The sequence below is a fragment of the Meles meles genome, chromosome 12, assembly GCF_922984935.1.
Source record: "Meles meles chromosome 12, mMelMel3.1 paternal haplotype, whole genome shotgun sequence".
Taxonomy (NCBI): Eukaryota; Metazoa; Chordata; class Mammalia; order Carnivora; family Mustelidae; genus Meles; species Meles meles.
This window is the reverse complement of record NC_060077.1, coordinates 45767335-45789721: the sequence shown is the minus strand read 5'-3', so window position 1 is coordinate 45789721 and position 22387 is coordinate 45767335. Positions and strand designations below refer to the sequence as shown.

The window sequence follows — 22387 nt, the reverse complement described above, 5'->3', positions numbered from 1 at the left end:
TCCATAGTGGCTGCACCAGTTTGCATTCCCACCCACAGATGTGTATGAGAGTTCCTTTTCCTCGCCAACACTTGATCCCCCCCTAGCCCCCAGAGGGGAGAGAGAGAGGTGGGGTAGGGAGAGGGAGAATCTTAAGTAGGCTCCATGTCCAGTGCAGAGCCTGACGTTGGGGTCAATCTCACAACTCCAAGATATGACCTAAGCTGAAGTCAAGAGTCGGATATTTACAACTAGCCATGCAGGGACCCCAGCACTTGTTTTTCATGTTTTTGATTTTAGCTATTCTGATAAAGTGTGAGGTGACATTGTGGTTTTGATTTTCATTTCCCTGATGATGAGTGACATTGAACATCTCTTCATGTGTTGGCATTCTCTGGGTCTTTGGAGAAATGTCTATTCTCTTTATATCTTCTGCCCATTTTTAAATTGAATTATTATAATTTTCGTGTTGTATAAGTATATATTTTGGGTACTCACCCTTTATCAGATATCATTTGCAAATATTGATGCTATTAATTGTAATAGCAAGAGGATAATTTATTATGTTCAACATATAATTTATTATATTATAGCAGATTGATTACCTGTTGGGATATTCCTTATCTTATTTCTCAAAGCATGAAATGTACAGAATCTGAAGAAGAAGAGGTCACTAAAGGAAAGGAAAATCAGCTTCAGCTTAGCTGTTTTATCAATCAAGAAGTCAAGTATCTTTTTACAGGACTTAAATTGGTAAGATCAGTTACAGTTGATCCTCATTATAAATGGATTCTGTATTTACAGATGCACTTACTTGCTAAAATGTATTTGTAACTCTCAACATCAGTACTTTGGTGCTTTCATGGTCATTTGTAGACCTGCTCTGACTAGCAAAAAATTTGAGTTGCCAGACAGTCTCACCTGAACTCCAAAAAGGTGATGCTTTGCTTTCTTGTTTCAGTTCATACTGTTAACAAGTGTCCTTTTACAGTAATTTTAGTACCTACATTTTTTTTTCAATTTTGTGCTTTTTACTGGTGATGTGCTATTTAAAATAGGCTTTCAACCATATCGCTGAAGTGTTGTCTAGTGTTCTAAGCCCAAGAAGGCTCTGTGTGAATGTTTATTTAGATAAGCCGTAAGGAGAAAATGTTGGATAAGCTTCATTTAGGGATGAGTTATAGTATAGTTGGCTGTGAGGACCATGAATTGTCATTAAATCACACATAACACAAGGTTGTGTATTGTTAGGTCAAACAAAAGCATTGCAGGAGGTCTCTGAGGGTATTTAATGAGGGTTTATTAGTAATGATGAGGTATAAACTGGGATCATACTGTGTAAATCAGGCCACATAGGCCCTCTGTCTTGTACCAGTATTGCAGTTGAGGCCCTGGAATGTAAGTGACTTAATTGCTTTGTGGCAGAGCTGGGTCTAGGACTTGTTTCTCTGATTCTCTAGTTAGCACTCTTTCCCCATTTTCATACTATAGAATGCACTCTAATGAGCAGATTGATAAAATATAAAAGTTTGGCTTGTGAATTTAGTACTTTGATATGGTTTGGGAAATATGTACATGTTTTGAAGGATAGGCAATGAATTGGGGCAGGGATTGCATTGATAAACAAGATAATTTGTCATTAGGGAGTTCCATCTACAGTTCGGGGTAAGATCAGTTAGGGGAGTGGTTGGTAAATGCAGACGCAAGAGACAAACAGAAAGTAATATTCTCTGTCCTGTGATACTGAGGGGGACTGTAGTGAGGCATACTTTTAAGAGAAGTTCATTTTAAAAGCTTAATAATAGCTAATCACTAAGACTATAACTATATATAACTATATAGACTATATAACTAAGACTATAACTATATATAACTATAACTATATATATGTATACATATATATATGTATACATATATATAGTTATATACATATATATAGTTATATATATGTATACATATATATAGTTATATATACATAACTATAGCAGGTTATAATGTGCAAGTTTCAGGACGTCAAAACAAGAAGCATAAGTGTAATTGGAGAGTATAGAATGGAATGTTTTGGCAGGGGCTCTCCAGGATGATACTTTTCTTCATAATTTTATAAAATCCCAGAAAAAAACTAGATATACTTGGAACTTCTAGATGATAGTGGATTGGTGATAATATGTGTAGCTTACTTGATAAATAACATCACACCAGATACATGTTCTTGAGAATCATGTATTTATGAGATGTTGTGTTATCTTTCCCACTGTTTAGATGCATTATCATCATTGTTTCCAATTATTCTAGAGTGATTTGACTCCATATTTCTTCACCTTTTTGTTGCCAGACTTGATTAAATGTTAAAAAGGAACACAGTGATTATTTTTGTAATGAGATTAGTAATTTAAAAAAATTAATTATTTATACAAGTAATGTGCTTACAGTGAACATTAACAGTAAATTTTAAACTCTAATTTCTTGTGTATTAATGTTCTTACAAAGCAGAGCACATTAGTAGTGCTTTTTTTAAAATTAGAAATAGTAGCTTATGTCTTTTGAATATAGAATATATGACAAATGGTTGTCCATGTTTTTTTACGTGTACCTAACTTATGTAGTTCTAACAACAGCACTATGATATAGGTATTATCATCATTTCCATATGATGTCCAGAGGGGATAACTGTCTCGCTGAGTGTTACACAGGCTGTAAAACATGGAAAGGCAGACACGATGGTTAAGATATGTATAGTGGCTAAAGTCTTTTCCACATTTGTTAGATTAACAGGTTTTCTATGTGACTTTTCTCAGTTGAGAATAATTGCTTCTAGAAAGCATAAAACATAAGGAATAAAGAACAGGGGTTTCCTACCTTCTCATAATTGTCCTTCTGTATGAGTATTCTGATAATCTGTATATAGGCAGAAGCCATAAAAGCTTTTTTATGTTATATAAAATACATTGTAAACTCAGAATCTGAGCAACATTAGGGTTACAATTTAAAACTTCAAACATTATTTACATTCTGAGGAGTTCACACCAGTATAAATTGATACCTTTTTTTTTTTTTTTAAGATTTTATTTTATCTGACAGGGAGAGAGAGAGAGATCACAATTAGGTAGAGAGGCAGGCAGAGAGAGAGAGGGGAAGCATGCTCTCCGCCGAGCAGAGAGCCGGATGTGGGGCTGGATCCCAGGACCCTGAGATCATGACCTAAGCTGAAGGCAGAGGCTTAACCCACTGAGCCACCCAGGTGCCCCAAATTGATACCTTTTAAGAACTGACTCATATCTAAAAATTTTCCTACATAGTCTTCATTGAAATTATTTTTCAGTGGTATGAATCCATCAATGTATGTTGTCTATTGAGGAATACTAATTTTTAAAAGAACTGTAAGTGTGCTTCTACGGGTACCTTGCTGGCATGTGACTCTTGATCATTGAGGTCATCAGTTCAAGCCCCACTTTGGGTGTAGAGCTTACTTTAGGGAAAAAAGTGTGATTCTATATTACAGAAAAATATTCTTTAAAACTAAAAATGTTTGGTCTCCCGTTATGTTCTTTTTTTAGCGACTTCAGGAAGAAATCACTAAACAGTCTCCAACATTGCAAAGAAATGCTTTATATATCAAATCTGTAAGTTGTGCATTCCTTTTGAATTAAATCCATCTGGATGAAAAATTTCCAATAAATTTTACCCAGTCTTTGTTTTTGCCAAACCAAGGCATTAAAAACTTGTGTTGTATTTGCATGTGATAGGATTTCTTGCATTTTTTTCCCTCAGTCTAAGATCAGCCGACTACCTGCTTACTTGACTATTCAGATGGTTCGATTTTTTTATAAAGAGAAGGAATCTGTGAATGCTAAAGTTCTTAAGGTTAGTAATGAACTTCAGTATAATAAAACATTGTAATTCTTTGACAGCAATCCCTAATTCACAATAGATTTCTTTCTTCCTTTAGGGAGAAACTTTCTCTGAAATATTCTAAGTATGGAAGTTACTAACATTAGACAAGTGGTTCTTTTTTTTTCTTTTCTTTTCTTTTTTTTTTTTTTTTTTTAAGATTTTATTTATTTGTTAGAGAGTGAGCTCACACAAGCAGGGAGAGCAGGAGGCAGAGAGAGAAACAGACTCCCCACTGAGCGGTGAGCCCGATGCTGGACTTGATCCCAGGACCCTGGGATCATGACTTGAGCTGAAGACAGATGAGTAACTGATTAACCCACCCAGGCGCCCCATCCTTTTTATTTTTAAACACATACATGCCTTTCACCACCAGCGCACCCCTAGCGTTTGATTAGGTAGGGCCTGAGGTCCTAAAAATTGTTCAAAAGATTCCCAATTAATTCTCATGGATGCCCTCCACTCCCCAGAAATACTGCTCTTGACCAGATCCTCAACTCCACAGATTACTGACCCAGCAGGTTTGGAGGATGGGAGTGTGGGGAAGAAGGCATGCTGCATTCTCTAGTGCAATAATTGTAGTTTCTTGAGTAAGAGCCAACCTTATGATGTAATTGTTTTGTAGAACTGTAGCTCTGCTACATATCCACACTCCATGATCCCTGGGAGAGGTAAATGTAATTCTAACCTCCTGAGCTAAAATTCATAATACAATTTCAGATATACTTACTATTATATGATAAGGTTAAGTGTATTTAGAATGTTTAATACTGTTAACTTTATGTATTTTTTATAAAGATTTTATTTATTTGTTTGACAGAGATCACAAGTAGGCAGAGAGGCAGGCAGAGACAGAGAGAGGGTAAGCAGGCTCCCCGCTGAGCAGAGAGCCTGATGTGGGGCTCAATCCCAGAACCCTAGGATCATGACCTGAGCCGAAAGCAGAGGCTTTAACTCACTGGGCCACCCAGGCACACCAACTTTATGTATTAATACCAGTTATTGAACCGTATCACTTATTTCTGTGTATAGGTGTATTTCACATTACAAAAAGTCATTAAGTGACCCCATTTGTAAATTCATTCCATTTTTAGTTGTAGGTATCCATTATTTTCACAGAGGCTGATGTGCTGTATTTCTGAAATGCTTCTTTTGTCATGTATGTTTTGGTAACTCTTCTGTGGTCAGAGTCATGGGTTTAATTGGAAAAAAAGCTAAACAATTTTTTTAATCTTAAAAAGTTAGGACCAGGGGTGCCTGGTTAGCTCAGTCAGTAGAGCACGTGACTCTTGATCTTAGGGTTGTAAATTCAAGCCCCACACTAGGCATGGCGCTTATTTTTTAAAAAAATTGTCACCTGATTTTGAAAATAGGCACTATGATGTTTTCAGCTGCATAGATTTCCAAATGATTTTTTAATAAATTTTATTTTCAACTTCATTTGAATTATGAAAGTACTACTGTAAAAGCATGAAGATATTTTAAATAACTACTTTTTATAAGGGTGTTGACACATATTTTTTCTTTTTGTATATAGGATGTAAAATTTCCTCTTATGTTGGATGTGTATGAACTGTGTACCCCAGAACTTCAGGAGAAAATGGTCTCTTTTCGATCAAAATTCAAGGATCTAGAAGATAAAAAAGTGAATCAGCAGCCAAAGACAGTAGGTTCTTTTTGCTGATTTTCTCATCTTAATAGTTTAGTCCTTAATTAATATTCGGCAGTTACCTTGTTAATGTCAGTAATTTGTTAATCTCTTAGTAAAAATGGATGAACCTGTAGTTTACTTAGCACATACACAAAGTTTTAGGTGTATTTTAGTGTAAGAAAAAGGACTCTAGTTATGGTAAATAGGCCCCTTATGGTAGAGTAAGCCTAATATTTTCTTTTCTCTTGTAATCTGTAACCTGTATTCCTTTTATATGTATCTCCTCAGAGCATTTCACATAAAATCTTGCCTAGAATTTTCAGTGTATTTTACTGTTTTCCTTGTAAGTCATGGAGTTACCTCTATTTTTAGATGGAATTAGTGGCGTAGAATATTGGCTCATCTATGCCTATAGTTAAATAAGTGTATCTTTTAATTTTTATTTAAATTCAGGTTAGTTAACATAGAATGCAGTATTGGTTTCAGGAGTAGAATTCAGTGATTCATCACTTGTATATAACACCCAGTGGTCATCATAACAAGTGCTCTTCTTAATGCCCATCATCATCTAGTCCATCTCCCACCTGCTTCCCTCCATCAACCCTCACTTTGTTCTGTATGGTTAAGAGTCTTTTATGGTTTGTTTCTCTCTTTTTTTCCCCTCCCTCCCCCTCTGTTTATCCATTTTGTTTCTTAAATTCCACATGAGTGAAATCATAATGGTGTTTGTCTTTTTCTGATTGACTCATTTCACTTAGTGTAATACACACTAGCTCCATTCACATCATTGCAAATGGAAGGATGTCCTTTTTTTGATGGTTGAGTAATATTCATGTGTGCGTGCGCACGTGTGTGTGTGTGTGTTTGTGTGTGTGTGTACATATCTTTATCCAGCAGACATTTGGGCTCTTTCCATAGTTTGACTGTTGTTGGTAATGCTGCCATCAACATCAGGATGTATGTACCCCTTCGAATCGAATCTGTCTTTTTGTATTCTTTGGGTAAATACCTAATTGTGCAATTACTGGATTGTAGGGTATTTCTATTTTTAACTTTTTAAGGAACTTCCATACTGTTTTCCAGAGTGGCTTCCCACCAGCAGTGCAAGACGGGTTCCCTTTTCTCTGCATCCTCACCAACAACTGTTCTTTTGTGTTGTTAATTTTAGCCATTCTGACAGGTGTGATAAATTGTATCTTTTAATAAGTGCTGCTTGTATGCCTGCCTGTAACTGCTAAAATCACAACCTTAGGAAACTTTAATAAGTTGTATTACTTTAGGGTACAGCTGAACTGTGTCGGATTCCCCCCCCCCAACGGTGAAAAAGATCTTTCTGGAAACTAGAAATATTTCCAGTGTGATATTATATATATTTATATTCTACTGCAGTTGCTGTGTGTGTGTGTTAAATGCTTTTTTTTTTTAAATTTTTTTTTCCATTTTATTTTTTTCAGCGTAACAGTATTCATTGTTTTTTTTTTTTAAAGTTATGTTTTTTTGTTGTTTTTGTTTTTTGTTTTAAATTTTTATTTATTTGACAGAGAGAGAGAGAGATCACAAGGAGGCAGAACAGCAGGCAGGGAGAGAGGAGGAAGGCTCCCCGCTGAGCAGAGAGCCCGATGTGGGGCTCGATCCCAGGACCCTGAGACCATGACCTGAGCCGAAGGCAGAGGCTTAACCCACTGAGCCACCCAGGCGCCCCTGTATTCATTGTTTTTGCACAACACCCAGTGCTCCATGCAAAACGTGCCCTCCCTTGTTAAATGCTTTTTAAAAAAACATTAAACTTTGAGATAATTGTGGAATCACATGCATTTATAAGAAATAATATGAAGGGGGTGCCTGGGTGGCTCAGTTAGTTAAGTGACCGCCCTCAGCTCAGGTCATGATCCCAGGGTCCTGCCATTGAGCCCTGCATTGGGCTCCCTGCTCAGCTCCCTGCTTCTTCTTCCTCTGCCTGCCACTCCCCCTTCTTGTGCGCATGTTTTCTATCTCTGTCAAATAAATAAATATTTAAAAAGAAGAAAAAAGTAGAGATCCAGATACCTTTTACCAAGTTTACCCTATGGTAGTAATATCTTGCAAAACAATAATACAGTATCATGATTTGGATATTAACTTTGATGCAGTCTAGATACAGTACATTCCCATACCTGCAAAGATTCCACATACCGCCCTTTGTAGCCAAACCCACTTTCCTTTGGCCCCTGCCACCTCCTCAATTCCTAGCAACTGCTAATCTGTTCTCCATTTCTGTAGTTTCGTTATTTTAAGATACGAAATGGGATATCTGTATATCTATATCTCCATTATATATATATAATATATATATCCATATTCTATATATATTATATATATATAACACTATATAAATGAAATCATATAGTATGTAACCTTTTGGGGTTTTTTCCTCAGCATACATAATTCTCAGGAAATTAGCCCAGGTCATTTTGTATAGCAGCAGGTCCTTTTTTGTTGCTGAAGAGTATTCCATGGTATGCATATACCATATCTTGCTTAATCGTTCAGCTGTTGAAGGAGAGCTGGATTCTTTTCTAGTTTCATTTATTTTGCATAAAGCTACTATAATTATTCATGTACCATTTTTTAAAAAGATTATTTATTTATTTGAGAGCATGAGCAGGGGTAGGGGCAGAGAGGGAGAAGCAAACTCGGAGCTGAGCAGGAAGCCCGATGCGGGGCTCAATCCCAGGACCCTGGGATCATGACCTGAGCCAAAGGCAGACACTTAATCGACATAGCCACTCAGGCACCCCTCATGTACCAGGTTTAGTGTAAACATAACCTTTCATTTCTCTGGGAATAGATACCCAGTAGTATAATTGCTAGATAGCATGGTAGTTGTACATTTAATTTTTAAAGAAAGTGTCAAAGATTTTCCATAGGGACTATACCATTTTAGATGCTCATTAGCAATATATGACTGATCCACTTTGTGCATTCTTGCTAGAATTTGGTGGTGACAGTATTCTTTATTTTAGCCATTTGGTTAGGTTTGCAGTGATATATCATTGTGGTTTTTAATTTGCTTTTTCCTAATGGCTGATGATGTTCAATGGTCTTCATGTGTTTATTTGCCATCTGTGTATCCTCTTTGGTGAAATATTTCTTCATATTCTATTTTTTTCTATTTTTCACTCTTGAATTTTGAGAGTTCTTTATATTATAAATACTAATCCTTTGTCAGATACATGGCTTTCATATATTTTCTCCTTGCCTTTGTCTTCATCTTTTCATCTTCTTAAGGGTCTTTTGCAGAGGAAAAGTTTTTCATTTTTAGGTAATCCAGTGTATTGCTTTCTTTGGTTTTTCTTGCTTTTGGTGTCATATCTAAGAAACCATTGCCTAGTAAAAGGCAAAGGTGTATATGTGTTTTTCTTTTAAGTGTTTTATAGTTTTAGTTCTTCCCATTTGGGTTTTTGTTTCATTCTGGGTTAATTTTTGTATGTGGGGTGAGGTGCGTATCCACATTCATTTCATTGCATGTGAGTAGCCTGTTCTTTCCCCACTGAATGGTCTTGGGGCCCTTGTAAAAAGAATCAGTTGACTATAGATACATATATTGCTGGAATCTCAGTTTTATTCCACAGGTCTTTGTGTCTTTCCTTATGCCAGTGCCATAGTCTTGATGACTGTAATTTTGTAGTAAGGATGCAGCAAAGTCTGAGACTTTTAGCTTTTCTTCTTTTCAAGATTGTTTTGGCTTTATGAATCTCTTGTATTTCTATAATTTTAGGATCAGCATGTCTGTTACTTCAAAAAAAAAGCAGTTGGAATTTTGATGGGCTTGCATTGAATCTGTAGATCAATTTGGGAAGGATTCCTATTTTAACAGCATTAAGTCTAGGCAGTCCATGAATTTGATATGTCTTTGTATTTATTTGCATGTTCATTAATTTTTTTCAACATGTCTTATAGTTTATAGTCTATAAATCTTGTACTTTGGCTAACTTTATTAAGTATTTTATTCTTTTTTGATGTTTGAGTAAGTGGCATTGCTTTCTTAATTTCATTTTGGGATTATTTGTAATTGATTATTGTATATTGATCTTGTATCCTCTCCTTTGCTGACTTGGTTTATTGTTTCTTTTTTACCTCTTTTATTTTTTGAAAGAGAGGGTGTAGAATTAGTGTTAATTCTTTTTTTAAAAGATTTGGTAGAACATTCGTGAAAAAGTCAGCCTGGAGATTCTTTTCCCCAGACTTTTTTTTTTTTTTTAAGATTTTATTTATTTATTTATTTGACAGAGATCACAAGTAGGTAGAGAGGCAGGCGGTGGGGGGCGGGGTGTCACTGAGCAGAGATCCCGATGTGGGGCTCCATCCCAGGACCCTGGGATCATGACCCGAGCGGAAGGCAGAGGCTTTATCCCCCTGAGCAGGTGCCCCTCCCAGACATTTTTAAATTAAATAGTTGCCTTCCTTTGTAGTTATGGGCTATTCAAATGATCTGTTTTGTATTAGGTTTGTTTTGGTACTTTGTTTTCTTGGAATTGATCCATTTTATCTAGCTTGTCAATTTTGTGTTGTAGAGTTGTTCCATTTATTTATTTATTTATTTATTAAAAGATTTTATTTATTCATTAGAGATCACAAGTAGGCAGAGAAGCAGGCAGAGAGAAGAGGAAGCAGGCTCCCTGCTGAGCAGAGAGCACGATGTGAGGCTCCATCCCAGGACCCTGGGATCATGACCTGAGCCGAAGGCAGAGGCTTTAACCCACTGAGCCACCCAGGCACCCTATTTATTTATTTTTGATGTCTACAGGGTCTGTAATGATATCTGTCCTCTGTTTCATTCCTGATACCAGTAATTTTTCTTTTTTCTTTTTCCTTTGTCAGTCTTGTTAGAGGATTGTCAGTTTTATGATCTTTTCAAAGAACTGGCTAAATGGATTTGTCTCTGTTTTTCTGTAATATTAATGATTTCTACTCTTCTTCTGCTTGTTTGGGTTTTATTTTGTTTTCCTTTTTCTAGGCTCTTAGATTGTGAGAGCTTAGGTTTTTTACTTCAGACTTTCCCCAGTGTATTCATTTAGTGCTATAAAGTTTGTCTCAGCAGTGCTTTCACTCTGTCCTACAAATTATTACATTGTATTTGCATTTTCATTCTGTTCCTTGTATTTTTTTTTTTTTTTTTTTAGGATTTTACTGATTTATTACAGAGAGCACAAGAACAAGAGAGAGCATGAGCAGGGGCTGGGATGGGGCTGATGTAGAGGAAGAAGCAGACTTCCTGGGTCAGGGAGCCCTATGTGGGGCATGGGTGGGGACCTGAGCTGAAGGCAGATGCTTACCCAGCTGAGCCACCCAGGCACCTCTCTGCTCCTTGTATTTTCAAAAAATCTCCCTTGAGACTTCTCTTCAACCTTGGATTATTCATAAGTGTCTGGTTTAGTTTCCAAATATTTGGAAATTTATCTGTTATCTTGCTGTGACTGCTTCTAGTTTGATTTCATTGTGAGAGAAAGCACTTGTGTGATTTAAATTCCTTTAAATTTGTTCAAGTTTGCTTTATGGCTTAGGGTGTGTTCTATCTTGGTATATGTTTCATGGGTACTTGGGGGGAAAAATTGTATTCTACTGTTGTTGAATGGAATGAATTTTCTATAGATGTTGATTAGATCTTGCATGTTCTATAATGATGCTGTTTTTCTGCCTAGTTGTTCTATTAGTTTTTGTGAGATGAGTGAGGAAGCTAAAATTGTGACTTTTATGTGTTTCTCCATTCAGTTCTGTCAGCTTTTGCTTTGCATGTTTTGTAGTTCTGTTATTTGGTGCGTACCTCTTTAAGATTGCTAAGTATTCTTGGTGGAGTGACCTTTTTAAATTATGCAATGTCCCTCTCTGTCCTTGGTAATTTTCTTTATTCTGAAGTTCACTTTTCTGATATTACTATTGTCAGTGCTACTTTGTTTCTGTTAATGTTTGCATGATGTCTTTCTGTATTCTTTTACTTTAAATTTGCCTATATTACTGTATTTGAAGGGTTTCTCATAGCATAGAGTTGGTCATGCTTTTTAATATACTGTTATATCTTTTATTGGTATATTTAGACCATTTACATTTAATATAACTTGATTTGTTAGTTAAATCTCTTATATTTTGCTTTCTCTTCTGTTTTTCACTTCTCCCTATTGCCTTGTAGGTTTACTTGAACATAAAATAGAAATCTAATTTGACTTACCTTCGATTTTTTTTTTTAAATATTTTTCTCTGTATACCTTTTTCTATGGTTGCCCTAGGTGTGAAATTTTAAGAGAAAAAGGAATGGTTTTATTCGTTGACTTAATTGGCATTTTGTTGTTGTAGGAGCCTTTAACTTGTCACTCCAGCTCTCTTTAATCTACTTGTATTGTGTTCATCACCAATATAGTTTTTAATAACATTGTGCCCATATGCCTAGATAAGCTTAATATTTTTATATTATACTGAACTGGGTTGAGGCAGGGAATTCCCACCAAAAATCGTTGTCTAAAATAGTAAATCCTGTCTCTTTCAATACTCAGTTCATTTGAGCAGGTGGCCATGTCTTAGTAGGTTTAACATTTTTTGCAGTAATTTGACTTTTGTTTCATTGCAGTACCTTTTTTTTTTTTTTTTAAATCCTGTGTGTTTTGTGATAGTATTTTGGTAAAAATGTAGAGTTGGGTTTTCCTTTCTTACCCTAGAGAGCTATTTATCTGTACCGCTATATTCACTGGTAAGCTATAGGTTTAGCAGCTCATAGTTTGTCCTAGAATCAGAGGGTCTGTTCCTGTGCATACAAGATTGTATATTGTTGGGCGCCTGGGTGGCTCAGTGGGTTAAGCCGCTGCCTTCAGCTTAGGTCATGATCCCAGGGTCCTGGGATCGAGCCCCGCATCGGGCTCTCTACTCCGTGGGGAGCCTGCTTCCTCTTCTCTCTCTGCCTGCCTCTCTGCCTACTTGTGATCTCTGTCTGTCAAATAAATTAATTAAAAAAAAAAGATTGTACGATTTCATTTCTTTTGATGGCTGCATAGTATTCCATTGTGTATATATACCACATCTTCTTTATCCATTCATCTGTTGATGGACATCTAGGTTCTTTCCATAGTCTGGCTATTGTAGACATTGCTGCTATAAACATTCGGGTACACGTGCCCCTTCGGATCACTATGTTTGTATCTTTAGGGTAAATACCCAGTAGTGCAATTGCTGGGTCATAGGGTAGTTCTATTTTCAACACTTTGAGGAACCTCCATGCTGTTTTCCAGAGTGGTTGGACCAGCTTGCATTCCCACCAACAGTGGAGGAGGGTTCCCCTTTCTCCACATCCTCTCTTATGCTTAGTGAAATAAGTCAGTCGGAGAAAGACAACTATCATATGATCTCCCTGATATGAGGACATGGAGAAGCAACATGGGGGGGTAGGGGGATAGGAGAAGAATAAATGAAACAAGATGGGATTGGGAGGGAGACAAACCATAAATGACTCTTAATCTCACAAAACAAACTGGGGGTTGCTGGGGGGAGGTGGGATTGGGAGAGGGGGAGCGGGCTATGGACATTGGGGAGGGGAGGCGAACCATAAGAGACTATGGACTCTGAAAAAGAACCTGAGGGTTTTGAAGGGTCAGGGGTGGGAGGTTGGGGGAACAGGTGGTGGGTAATGGGGAGGGCACGTTTTGCATGGAGCACTGGGTGTTGTGCAAAAAGAATGAATACTGTTACGCTGAAAAAATAAATAAAATGGAAAAAAAAAAAAAACACCAAAAAAAAAAAAAAAAAAGATTGTATATTGTTTAAGTGTAGCTCCTTTGGGTTTATAGTTTTAACTATAGTTATATCGTTTTAGTAATTTTGTAAGATAGTGTTTTGCATTGTAGCCAGTTAATATTTGTGGAAATGAATATTTATTGAGAATTCAAATTTTATTTCCAGTGTCATGATTTAAAATTAAATTTTTTTCCCCTCAGAGTGACAAAAAGAGTAGTCCCCAGAAAGAAGTTAAATATGAGCCTTTTTCTTTTGCTGATGGTAAGTGGAAAAAAAATCATTTCAGTTGAGTTGCTCTATGTGTGTGTATTTGTGTGTTTAAGATTACTGTCTTGACAAACTTACCTACTTTTTTTGATATCATGCTTTTTTTAAAAAGAAAGATTTCTTAAAATATAATACCTTAAATTAGACATGCAGTAAAAATCAGTCTTTATAGTTCTGTGAATACCATACTTCTTAAAATATCTTCCATAAATCCTTAACTTTGAACTGTAGTATCTTACTGAATTCTAATAATGGGCTAACCTTCAGACTTCTTGCTTGCTACCTAGCTGGAGAAAGCACTTCTCTTCATTGTCTAATATTGTGGGATTTACATCTTTCTTTAGACATTGGCTCCAATAATTGTGGATACTATGACTTACAAGCAGTGTTAACACATCAGGGAAGGTCTAGCTCTTCTGGCCATTATGTATCATGGGTGAAAAGGAAGCAAGGTAAGGATTCTGCTTTTTGTTTCTGGTTTGGTTTTTTTTCCCCAACTGTTAATTATTTTAGCAGTTTAGTACAAATTTTATAGCACAGTGGTTTTCAAACTTTTTAGTATCAAAACCTCTTTACATTCTTAATTGTTGAGGTCCACAAAGAGCTTTTGTTTGAGGATTCTCTTTAATATTTACTATAATAGAAATTAAAATTCAGAAATTAACTCATTGGAAACTGGCAGTAAGAAACCCATTACATACCACATAAGTAACAAAGATAACAGTATTTTCCAAAAACAAAAAAAAACAGCAAGAAATAGTATTGATTTGTTTTTGTAGGCCTGCTTTGTCTGGCATATTAGGAGACAGCTGGATCCTCCTGTTTCTGCATTTAGTCTCTTGCTTTATCACACATCCTGTTTCTTCTGGAAAATTCCAAAGCACACTTGAAAGAATGAGGGGATAAAGGCAAATAATGCTTTAGTGGTGATAAAATTGTGACCTTCATGGTACCCCTGAAATGGTTTTGAAAACCTGAGTGGCATCTGGATCACACTTTGAAAACTATTAGTATGGCAGATGGAATACTGCTGTGCATAATAAAATTAGTACCTTTTTTGGAATGGAACTGAGAAAACCATGTAATAAAATATTAATTTCATTTTTTTCTCTTGCTCTTTAGATGAATGGATTAAGTTTGATGATGATAAGGTCAGCATCGTGACACCAGAGGATATCTTACGGCTTTCTGGTGGTGGAGACTGGCACATAGCATATGTTTTACTCTATGGGCCTCGCAGAGTTGAAATAATGGAAGAGGAAAGTGAACAGTAATCTTCATTTTAGCTGTTTATGTTTAGGTGTGAAATAAATGTTATTTGTTGATCATTTCTATAATCCAGAGCTGTAGAGGAAGATATTTAGGTGGTGGTAGGTGTTTCCTCTCTCATGTGGAACAAAAGAGGGTGAAGCAGACCACTCTGGATCAACCTAAAAAAAATTACAGAAAAAAGAAAATTGTCTTTGGGACTGTGTTGCCCTGTACAAAGGTTGCAGGAAGACATTTAAAAAAAGCTTATTTCTTGCATTAATCTTTAAAAATTCTGATTTGAAATGCCTTTCAGCCATTACCTTCTGTGACAAACTTTTTCCCCTGCCTTTTCAGCCCAGGATTCAGCAATCAGATGTTTATTGCACACCTATTATTCTTTTTTGTTGTTGTTGTTCTTGCATGGTTCAAACCACCAGTGATTCATAGCTGCCCATCCTTTGCCTTATCTAACAAAAATTTTGCCAGGAAGGTGGAAAGGAAGTAAGTGTTGCTCTCATTGTGTTACTCAGTGCTGCTGCCCACATCCCATGGAAACATGGGTACAATCAAGTATTTGTCCAGCCTGACTGTTGCTGGCTTTTCATGACTTTAAAATAAATTGTGATCAGTAATAGTACATTTGATTATACATTCATTATTGTGTCTCTCTGATGTACTATGGTTTGTATATTTAACTTTGCAATGGTTTTGTAGTAATCAACCTTAAAAAACATTGACAAGCTCTGGTTGTTTATTTTTAGAAAATGAGGATATTTAATAAAAAAAAAAAAAAGAGGGACTAACAGCTTCTGACCTCAAGTCTTTTGTCTGAGTGTTGGAGCTTGGCTTGTTTAGGTATATTTAATAGCAAGCAGTTGCTGCACGTGGTTAGTTTTACTCTGCTGTTAAGCATCCATTTAAAAATGTTCTCTTCTGCCTTCTCACCTTATGTTGTTTAAAAGAAATATAAAGTTGTAAAATTAATGGAGTTCTTTGGATGCTGATTGCAACGATGTTTATTGGTCTCTTTTCTTTGGCTCAGTTGATGTCTTTACTCTCGTCTGGTCCCCAAATCTTAATGTCTTATCTCAGAATTGAATAACAGCAATGATTTTTAAAGTGATGGGTGAACATGCCAATAGTAAGTGATGTTTCAGTGTGGTAGGTTTCTTACATTTTAATACATTCTAATTAATTAGTTCCTCACCTTTGTTTCAAGGGCCTTGATTGCTAGACAGAGGATAGGAAATTAGCTATTTGTCTCTGATTTTGAGTGAGGTATATAAAATGAAGTTTGGGGATTATCATGAAATCTTATGCTTATACTTATGCTGTCTTCATGCTCTGCAGAGCATAGCACTGGTAACTATTAGATTCCTAGAGAATAGAGGCCATTTTCCTCTCAACTTTGAACAATGTGATAATATCTAAGAATGCTAGGGGATAAAATAAGGATTTCGGGGAAACTTACGTGTATGTTGCTTCTTCAGCTAAATGGTAGTTTTGGTAATCATTACTCCCTTTGCATTGTGGAGAGTGCAGATTAGAATGGGGAGGAGGAGACCCTAAGAAGTGTAATGATTCCTAGATATTGTTATGATGCTTGTGACTCTGCATTTCTTATTCAGTCTTACTTGGTCTGAACAATTCTGAGGACATAAATTTAGCAATTAGAGTTCTAGTTTCTGATTTGCAGGATGCTGTAGTTGGTAGATAGATGAGTAGGTTTAGAATAAAGTATATGCCTTGAATGGAATTAAAATTTTAAAATTGTAATTCCTTATAAAAATTGATTTCATTTTATTTGATCCAAATAAGCATTATTCCAAAGACTTTTTTTTTTAAGAAATTGGACCTATACTGTGTTTTAAATTTTATACCTTTAAATAAGGCTGTTTTAGAGTTCCGCCTTGCATAGAAGTTCTTGAGAAGGGAAAGTGGTTGAGAAAATGTCTTGATTCCTGAGTGTGCCTTCTGTGCTGTGCCATGAGCACTGAGGCCCTTCTGCTATTAGAGCTGTGGTGTATCACTGTTGGACTAGCCAGTGAGGTTACGCCCAAACGAGAACATTTATGGTATAATATCCACTTAGTAGGCTTTCAGGATACAAAACAATAATGCCCTCATGTTAGAGCCCTACAAGGTAATTACACTTAAGTGGGAACAAGAAAAGTAGATGGTACTGTTTCCAGCCATTATTACATAGTGCTTTGCTGTTTATAGATTGCTTTCACCTACATCTCAAACTTCACATCAGTCCCGGGAGTATGCATCCCTATTTTAAGGACTTAGGATTTTTTAGACTTCACCCTATTTCTTCTAAAGTTGGGGGCTGGCAAACATTTTCTGTAGTGGGTGGGGTGGATGGTAAATATTTCCAGTTTTGCAGACCATATCTTTGACATAACTAACTTCCGCTGTTGTAGCGTAAAAGGAGCTGTACTTAAGTCAGCAGAGTTGTGTGCTGATAAAATTTTACTTGTAAAAGTAAGTGGGAAATGGGCTATTGTTTGCTGATCCTCTGCTTTAAAGCATAAATAAGACTAGAGCAGTCATATGGTTTCAGAAAGTCATTCTGGGATTTCCAGAAGAACAAGTTAAATTTTGTAACTGGGCATGTAGGAAACACAGTTGGCATGGTGTATCTTAGGAAACACCATGCTCCCTAAAGATTGCTTAGTGACTTCATTATATTTTAACAAGAATATGTGACTTTGAAGTCACTTTATTTAGTCCACTTTTCCAGCCTATTCCCTTCTCCTGAAACCCTGAGATCAGTTATCAAGAGCCAATACACATTCTGTTATTCTTGGAGCGCCAGGCAACTGTACAACAACTGTTATAAAAATGTTTATTGTTTACCAAAACCATTGGACCTCTTATCAAATGCTGCTTGGTAACAAAATCTTATCACAGTTTTAATAAAAAAAAAAAGAAAGAAAGAAGCTAACTATTTGTCTCATTGTCATTAGTTAGACTTTCTGCAAGGTCACTTAATCCAGACTTATTCAGTGCATTCATCAGATTCTCAGGTGTTGCATGTACTCCCTCCTGATCTTGCCAGGCAACCAGTAGCTGCTTAGCTCTCATCTTCATGTCTTCGCTATCACACTCAATTTGTCTAATTTCTGAGTCTTTCATTTCCAAGTAGGGAGCCAGGATCTTCCATTGCTCGCCCAGTTTACTGGCAAACGCCTCTATTTGTTCCCCTGTTACAGGTTTGTCTCGTCGAACATCAGGGCCTAGGAAACACAGGAGATGTGAATTATGTACAAAGTGTGAGGACATGTACAGTTCAAAATATACAACAGACCTGGGAAGATACAAGGCTACTGAAATATTAATCACCTTTCATAAGCTTTCCTTTCTATATTTTCCATGGGGTAAATATTGTTCTTACAGACATGATCACTAGGTAGCAATACTTTAAAAATGGAAGCTGTTGCCTTTTAATTTGAAGGCCTCCCCTGAAAAGCAGCTAATTGCCCCCCTCCATTAACAGGTGAGTTGCCTTCAAATGTAAATACTTCCCTTCCCATCACTTCTAAATTTTATTGCATAAAGTGTAATATTTTAGAGGTTGTCAAGCAATGTTTAAAATTCCTCACTATAAGAAACAGCTGAGATAAATCGTAGAAGTTGAGAAGTAGATCAAATAACGTACCTCTCAACAAAGAACCCCAATCTTTTCCAATTTTGTAAAATAGCCAAGAAAATTCAATTCTTACTTTCATTTTCCTTCAGTAAAGCATCATTATCTTCCTCATCTTCATCCTCACCTGTTTTTATTTCTTCAGAAGGAGGCTAAAATGAGGAAGAAGACAGTTTAAAAGAAAGCCAACTTGTAAAATAACTGGGGATACTACTGGTTTAGACATGAGTCGCTGAGATTACACATACAGGGCCCAGAACTTTAACCTTGAGCATGTTACATGTGAACATCTGGTAAGGATCACGAATGTGGGATGGTGTTAACCTGGAGAAGGAGTGGATGGGAAAGACTCCTCTTCCCCCACACCTGGGAAAAAGGGAGCCACTAAGGATATGGTAAGATGAAAGATGATTTGCAAACATCTGGTGTACAGTAACAATGGACTAGAGAAAACTAGGGAAGCAACCAGATCCTTAAAAATTATTGAGAAATTCTGCAGGATAGTTTTACCATATTGTAGTAATACAATGAGAAAATTGTATTGGAAAAGAGAACAGAGTAGAAAGGTCAAGGTGCCTATTGCTACCTGTAATAGATCCTGTTTGATAAAGATAACACATTGGCAGACAGGAGAAATTCATGTCTGAGTTTACAGGTGAGATAACTGTTTAACCAAAATACTGTGAGCTTTAAAATTAAACTACATGCTTTATAAAAAATGTATCAATTTATGTACTTCCTATAAATGTACACCAAAACGCATTTTTCCTTATTCTTAAATATGAAGGTTTGTAGGTGATTTTTTTTCCATATGATGAACTGTAAATTCAGCTTCTTAGCGATAGTACTTTTAAGTAAGATAACAACTAAAGACTATGAAAATGCTGATGGGTATTACTTACTGGTAATTCCTTTGCTAGCTTTATTACCATGTTTTCGAGATACTCTGGCAAACTTTTAAATTGCTGGTTGGTTGGCTGGAAGAAGTGAGGGCTTCTCCGTGCTAATAGTCTCAGGGCTCTCCAACCATAATTTGAATTGTTCACAGCCCTAGGAAAAGAAATGTCAGTCTTGTAATTTATGTTTTTTTTTAATTTCTATATGCCTTCCAGTTAGAATATAGAATGTCACACAGTAAATTAGGTTAAGTAGCTGAAGGCACCATTCTCTTTATTCTGATCTTACTCCTAAAGAACCTCTAAGGGTGCAGTACACTTACAAATGAGCACTAGAAATCAGAATCTGATGAGGCAGGTTCTTATGCAGCAAACACATCTGGAAAGTTTATATACATTTTACTTAATTTAAAGAGCTGGTTTGTGTATAGTAATGAGGTTCTGTGTGCAGGACAGTAATCATCTACCTCTTGGAAAAAAATTAATAGGTTTACTATATTCAGTGAGTTGATATACTGGCAATGCCACCTGCAGGTGTGAATTTCAGAGTATTTTATAAGTTCAACATTGACTTTTGACCATATTCAATATGTCATTTTTCGTTTATATAAACATCTCATTTTAATTTGCTTAATACCAAACTCAATGAATAAAAATGGTTCCAAAACAAAAAGGGGGAAACATTAGGAATAGCCACCTCAGTGAGCAGTGATGGCAGAGTCCACGAACTGTTCCCTAATGAAGCACAGCAGCAGGTGCTGCACAGGGAGAATGGAAACCTCACAAATGCTAAAAATAATGTTCTAGAACCAGCCACGCTGCAGAAGAATCCAGAGCACAAACTGTGAAGATCCCCCTAAGTTCTTAAGGGTAGCAACCTGGTTTATTTAGTCCTCTCTTACAAATGAGCCTCTAATTTTAACAAGTGCTAAACTTGCAAAACTACTCTTACACTGTGGTCTGGCCAACTTAATGTCATGGTATAAGGTTTTGCCTGATCAGTTAACCAGCCTATCTCTCTGACAACTTTCCATTTAAGCAGTTTCAGTCTTTTAAGCATTTTCAAAATTCCCCACCAGTTGTACATACAAACTTTCTTACTCTCCAGGAATCCATAACACTCAGGTTCTGAAACCAAGGTTCGTGGAGAACTATCTAACCTTCATTCACTCAACAACACTCAGACCTTATGGGTACCCTGAACACTTGAGACACTATAATCTTGCAGTTAGTTAGAAGCAGGGCCTAGAGGCCAGAGTGATTTCCTGGCTCTGACATTTATTAGATGAGAACTTCAATACATGATTCACTCTCTGCCTCACTTTGTTTAACTGTAAAATGGAAACGAGCAGTTTATACCATAGAGGTAAATATGGTAAGTGCTCAGGGAGTCCCTGACATTGAATGTGTAAATGTACTGGCAAGTACCACTGCTATTGATAAACACAAGGTTTAAGAATTTCACACAGTGGTAAGGAGGAGCTTCTGGGCCAGGAAAAACTGCCCTTAGGCAGTATCTCAGAGGAGAGATGAAGTGAGCCCATACCACAGGAATAGCCTGGGGAGAAGTTTCAAGTAAACATAATAGCAAATGCCAAGGTCCTGAAGTGGAACGACCTTTTTGAGTTGAGGAACAGAAACCTGGCTGGTGTAGCGAGAGCAGAGAGAAAATGAACAAAGGAAATGTGGTTGAAAGTTGGCAGCAGCCAGACTGAGGTCTTTTAGGCTCCAGTAAGGAGTTTGGGTTTCATCCAGGCAGTCACTGAAACAGTTTAAGCAGGAGATCAGACTTTTTGAGTTTAAAGATCAAATTCTCATGCTGGAGAACTGACCAGACCATCCTTCATTAAGAGATCATAGTAACTAACTCGTAACTAGTCACAAGGTCGTACTACTCACAACACTCTACTTACTGTGTGCTAACTACATGTCCTGTGTGGTTCAAAGTGAATCATCTTATTTAATCCTCAGAATAACCCCATGAAATGGGTATTACTACGTAGCAATGAGAAAACAAGCAGAAAGGGGTTACAGTCGCCCTAGCAGTCTAGCCAGTGAGTGACAAAAGTGTCTTGGATTGGACCCCAGGCAATCTGACAAAGCCCTTGCCGTTAAAATATGACACCACAATGCCTATTTAAAACCACGGGGCTGGGGAACCTGGGTGGTTCAGTCAGTTAAGCATCTGCCTTTGGCTAAGGTCATGATTCCAGCTCAGCAGGGAGTCTGCTTCTCTCTCTCTGCTTGTGCTCATTCTCTCAAATAAATAAAATCTTTAAAAAAAAAAAAAAAAAAAAAAGAAATAGCCATGGGGCTGGGGTACATGGGTAGCTCAGTTAGTTGAGTACCCAGCTGCTGGTGTCTGTTCAGGTGTCATGATCTCAGGGTTGTGAGATCAAGCCCCACGTAGGGCTCCACCCTCACCATGGAGTCTGCTTGAGAGTCTCTCCCTTTGCCCCTCACCTTGCTTATAAATAAAATCTTAAAAAATCTTAAAAATCTTAAAAAAAAATCTTTAAAAACAGGGCTGTGTGGTGTTGCCTAGATCAGATGAAAAACCTGAGACTGAGCCCTAAGGTAAGTTACTCCAAAATCTGGGAGTTAGGCAGAGTGGATGAGGAGCCAGCTGAGACACAGGCAGGAGTGTAGTTTAATGGGTGTCAAGAGAATACATTATGGAAGGAGAGAAAAGTGGGAAACGCTGGGAGGTTAGAAAAAAGATGCTATGACCTTGACACCGCTACTTCAGTGGAGGGACAGGGAGACTACCCAGTGGCAGAGAGCTGACAAGGGAATGGGAGGTGAGGAAATGAAGGCAATAGTTATCAACATGTCTCAGGAGGCACTGATTTGAAGGGGAAAAGAGGATCATTAGAGTGAAGGTGGAAGCCCAAGGGGATTGTTATTAATTTTCAAAACAAGTGTGATTCTGTCATGCTGGTCAGTTGGCATGGCCACTGAAATCAGGAATGTGTACCTACATGAACCTGGTACATAAATTCACCCAAGAGGAAAAGTACTAACCTATCAATGGTCTCCCTT

The 22387-nt window shown here is 36.9% G+C and overlaps 2 protein-coding genes across 4 annotated transcripts in view; one reads left to right on the top strand and one right to left on the bottom strand.

Moving 5' to 3' along the window:
• Positions 1-15600, top strand: part of USP14 (ubiquitin specific peptidase 14) — a 44946-nt gene extending 29346 nt beyond the window's left edge. For both annotated transcript variants that reach the window (XM_046024537.1, XM_046024536.1), the window contains 7 exons: positions 618-732; positions 3537-3602; positions 3751-3843; positions 5408-5536; positions 13480-13540; positions 13891-13998; positions 14669-15600. In XM_046024537.1, the coding sequence (XP_045880493.1) occupies positions 618-732; positions 3537-3602; positions 3751-3843; positions 5408-5536; positions 13480-13540; positions 13891-13998; positions 14669-14820 (724 nt within the window). In that variant the 3' untranslated portion in view covers positions 14821-15600. The remainder of the gene's footprint in view (positions 1-617; positions 733-3536; positions 3603-3750; positions 3844-5407; positions 5537-13479; positions 13541-13890; positions 13999-14668) is intronic.
• Positions 15601-17634: 2034 nt separating this feature from the next.
• Positions 17635-22387, bottom strand: part of THOC1 (THO complex 1) — a 53971-nt gene continuing 49218 nt past the window's right edge. For both annotated transcript variants that reach the window (XM_046024534.1, XM_046024535.1), the window contains exons 19-21: positions 19352-19499; positions 18526-18601; positions 17635-18039 (exon numbers count right to left, since the gene is read on the bottom strand). In XM_046024534.1, the coding sequence (XP_045880490.1) occupies positions 17744-18039; positions 18526-18601; positions 19352-19499 (520 nt within the window). In that variant the 3' untranslated portion in view covers positions 17635-17743. The remainder of the gene's footprint in view (positions 18040-18525; positions 18602-19351; positions 19500-22387) is intronic.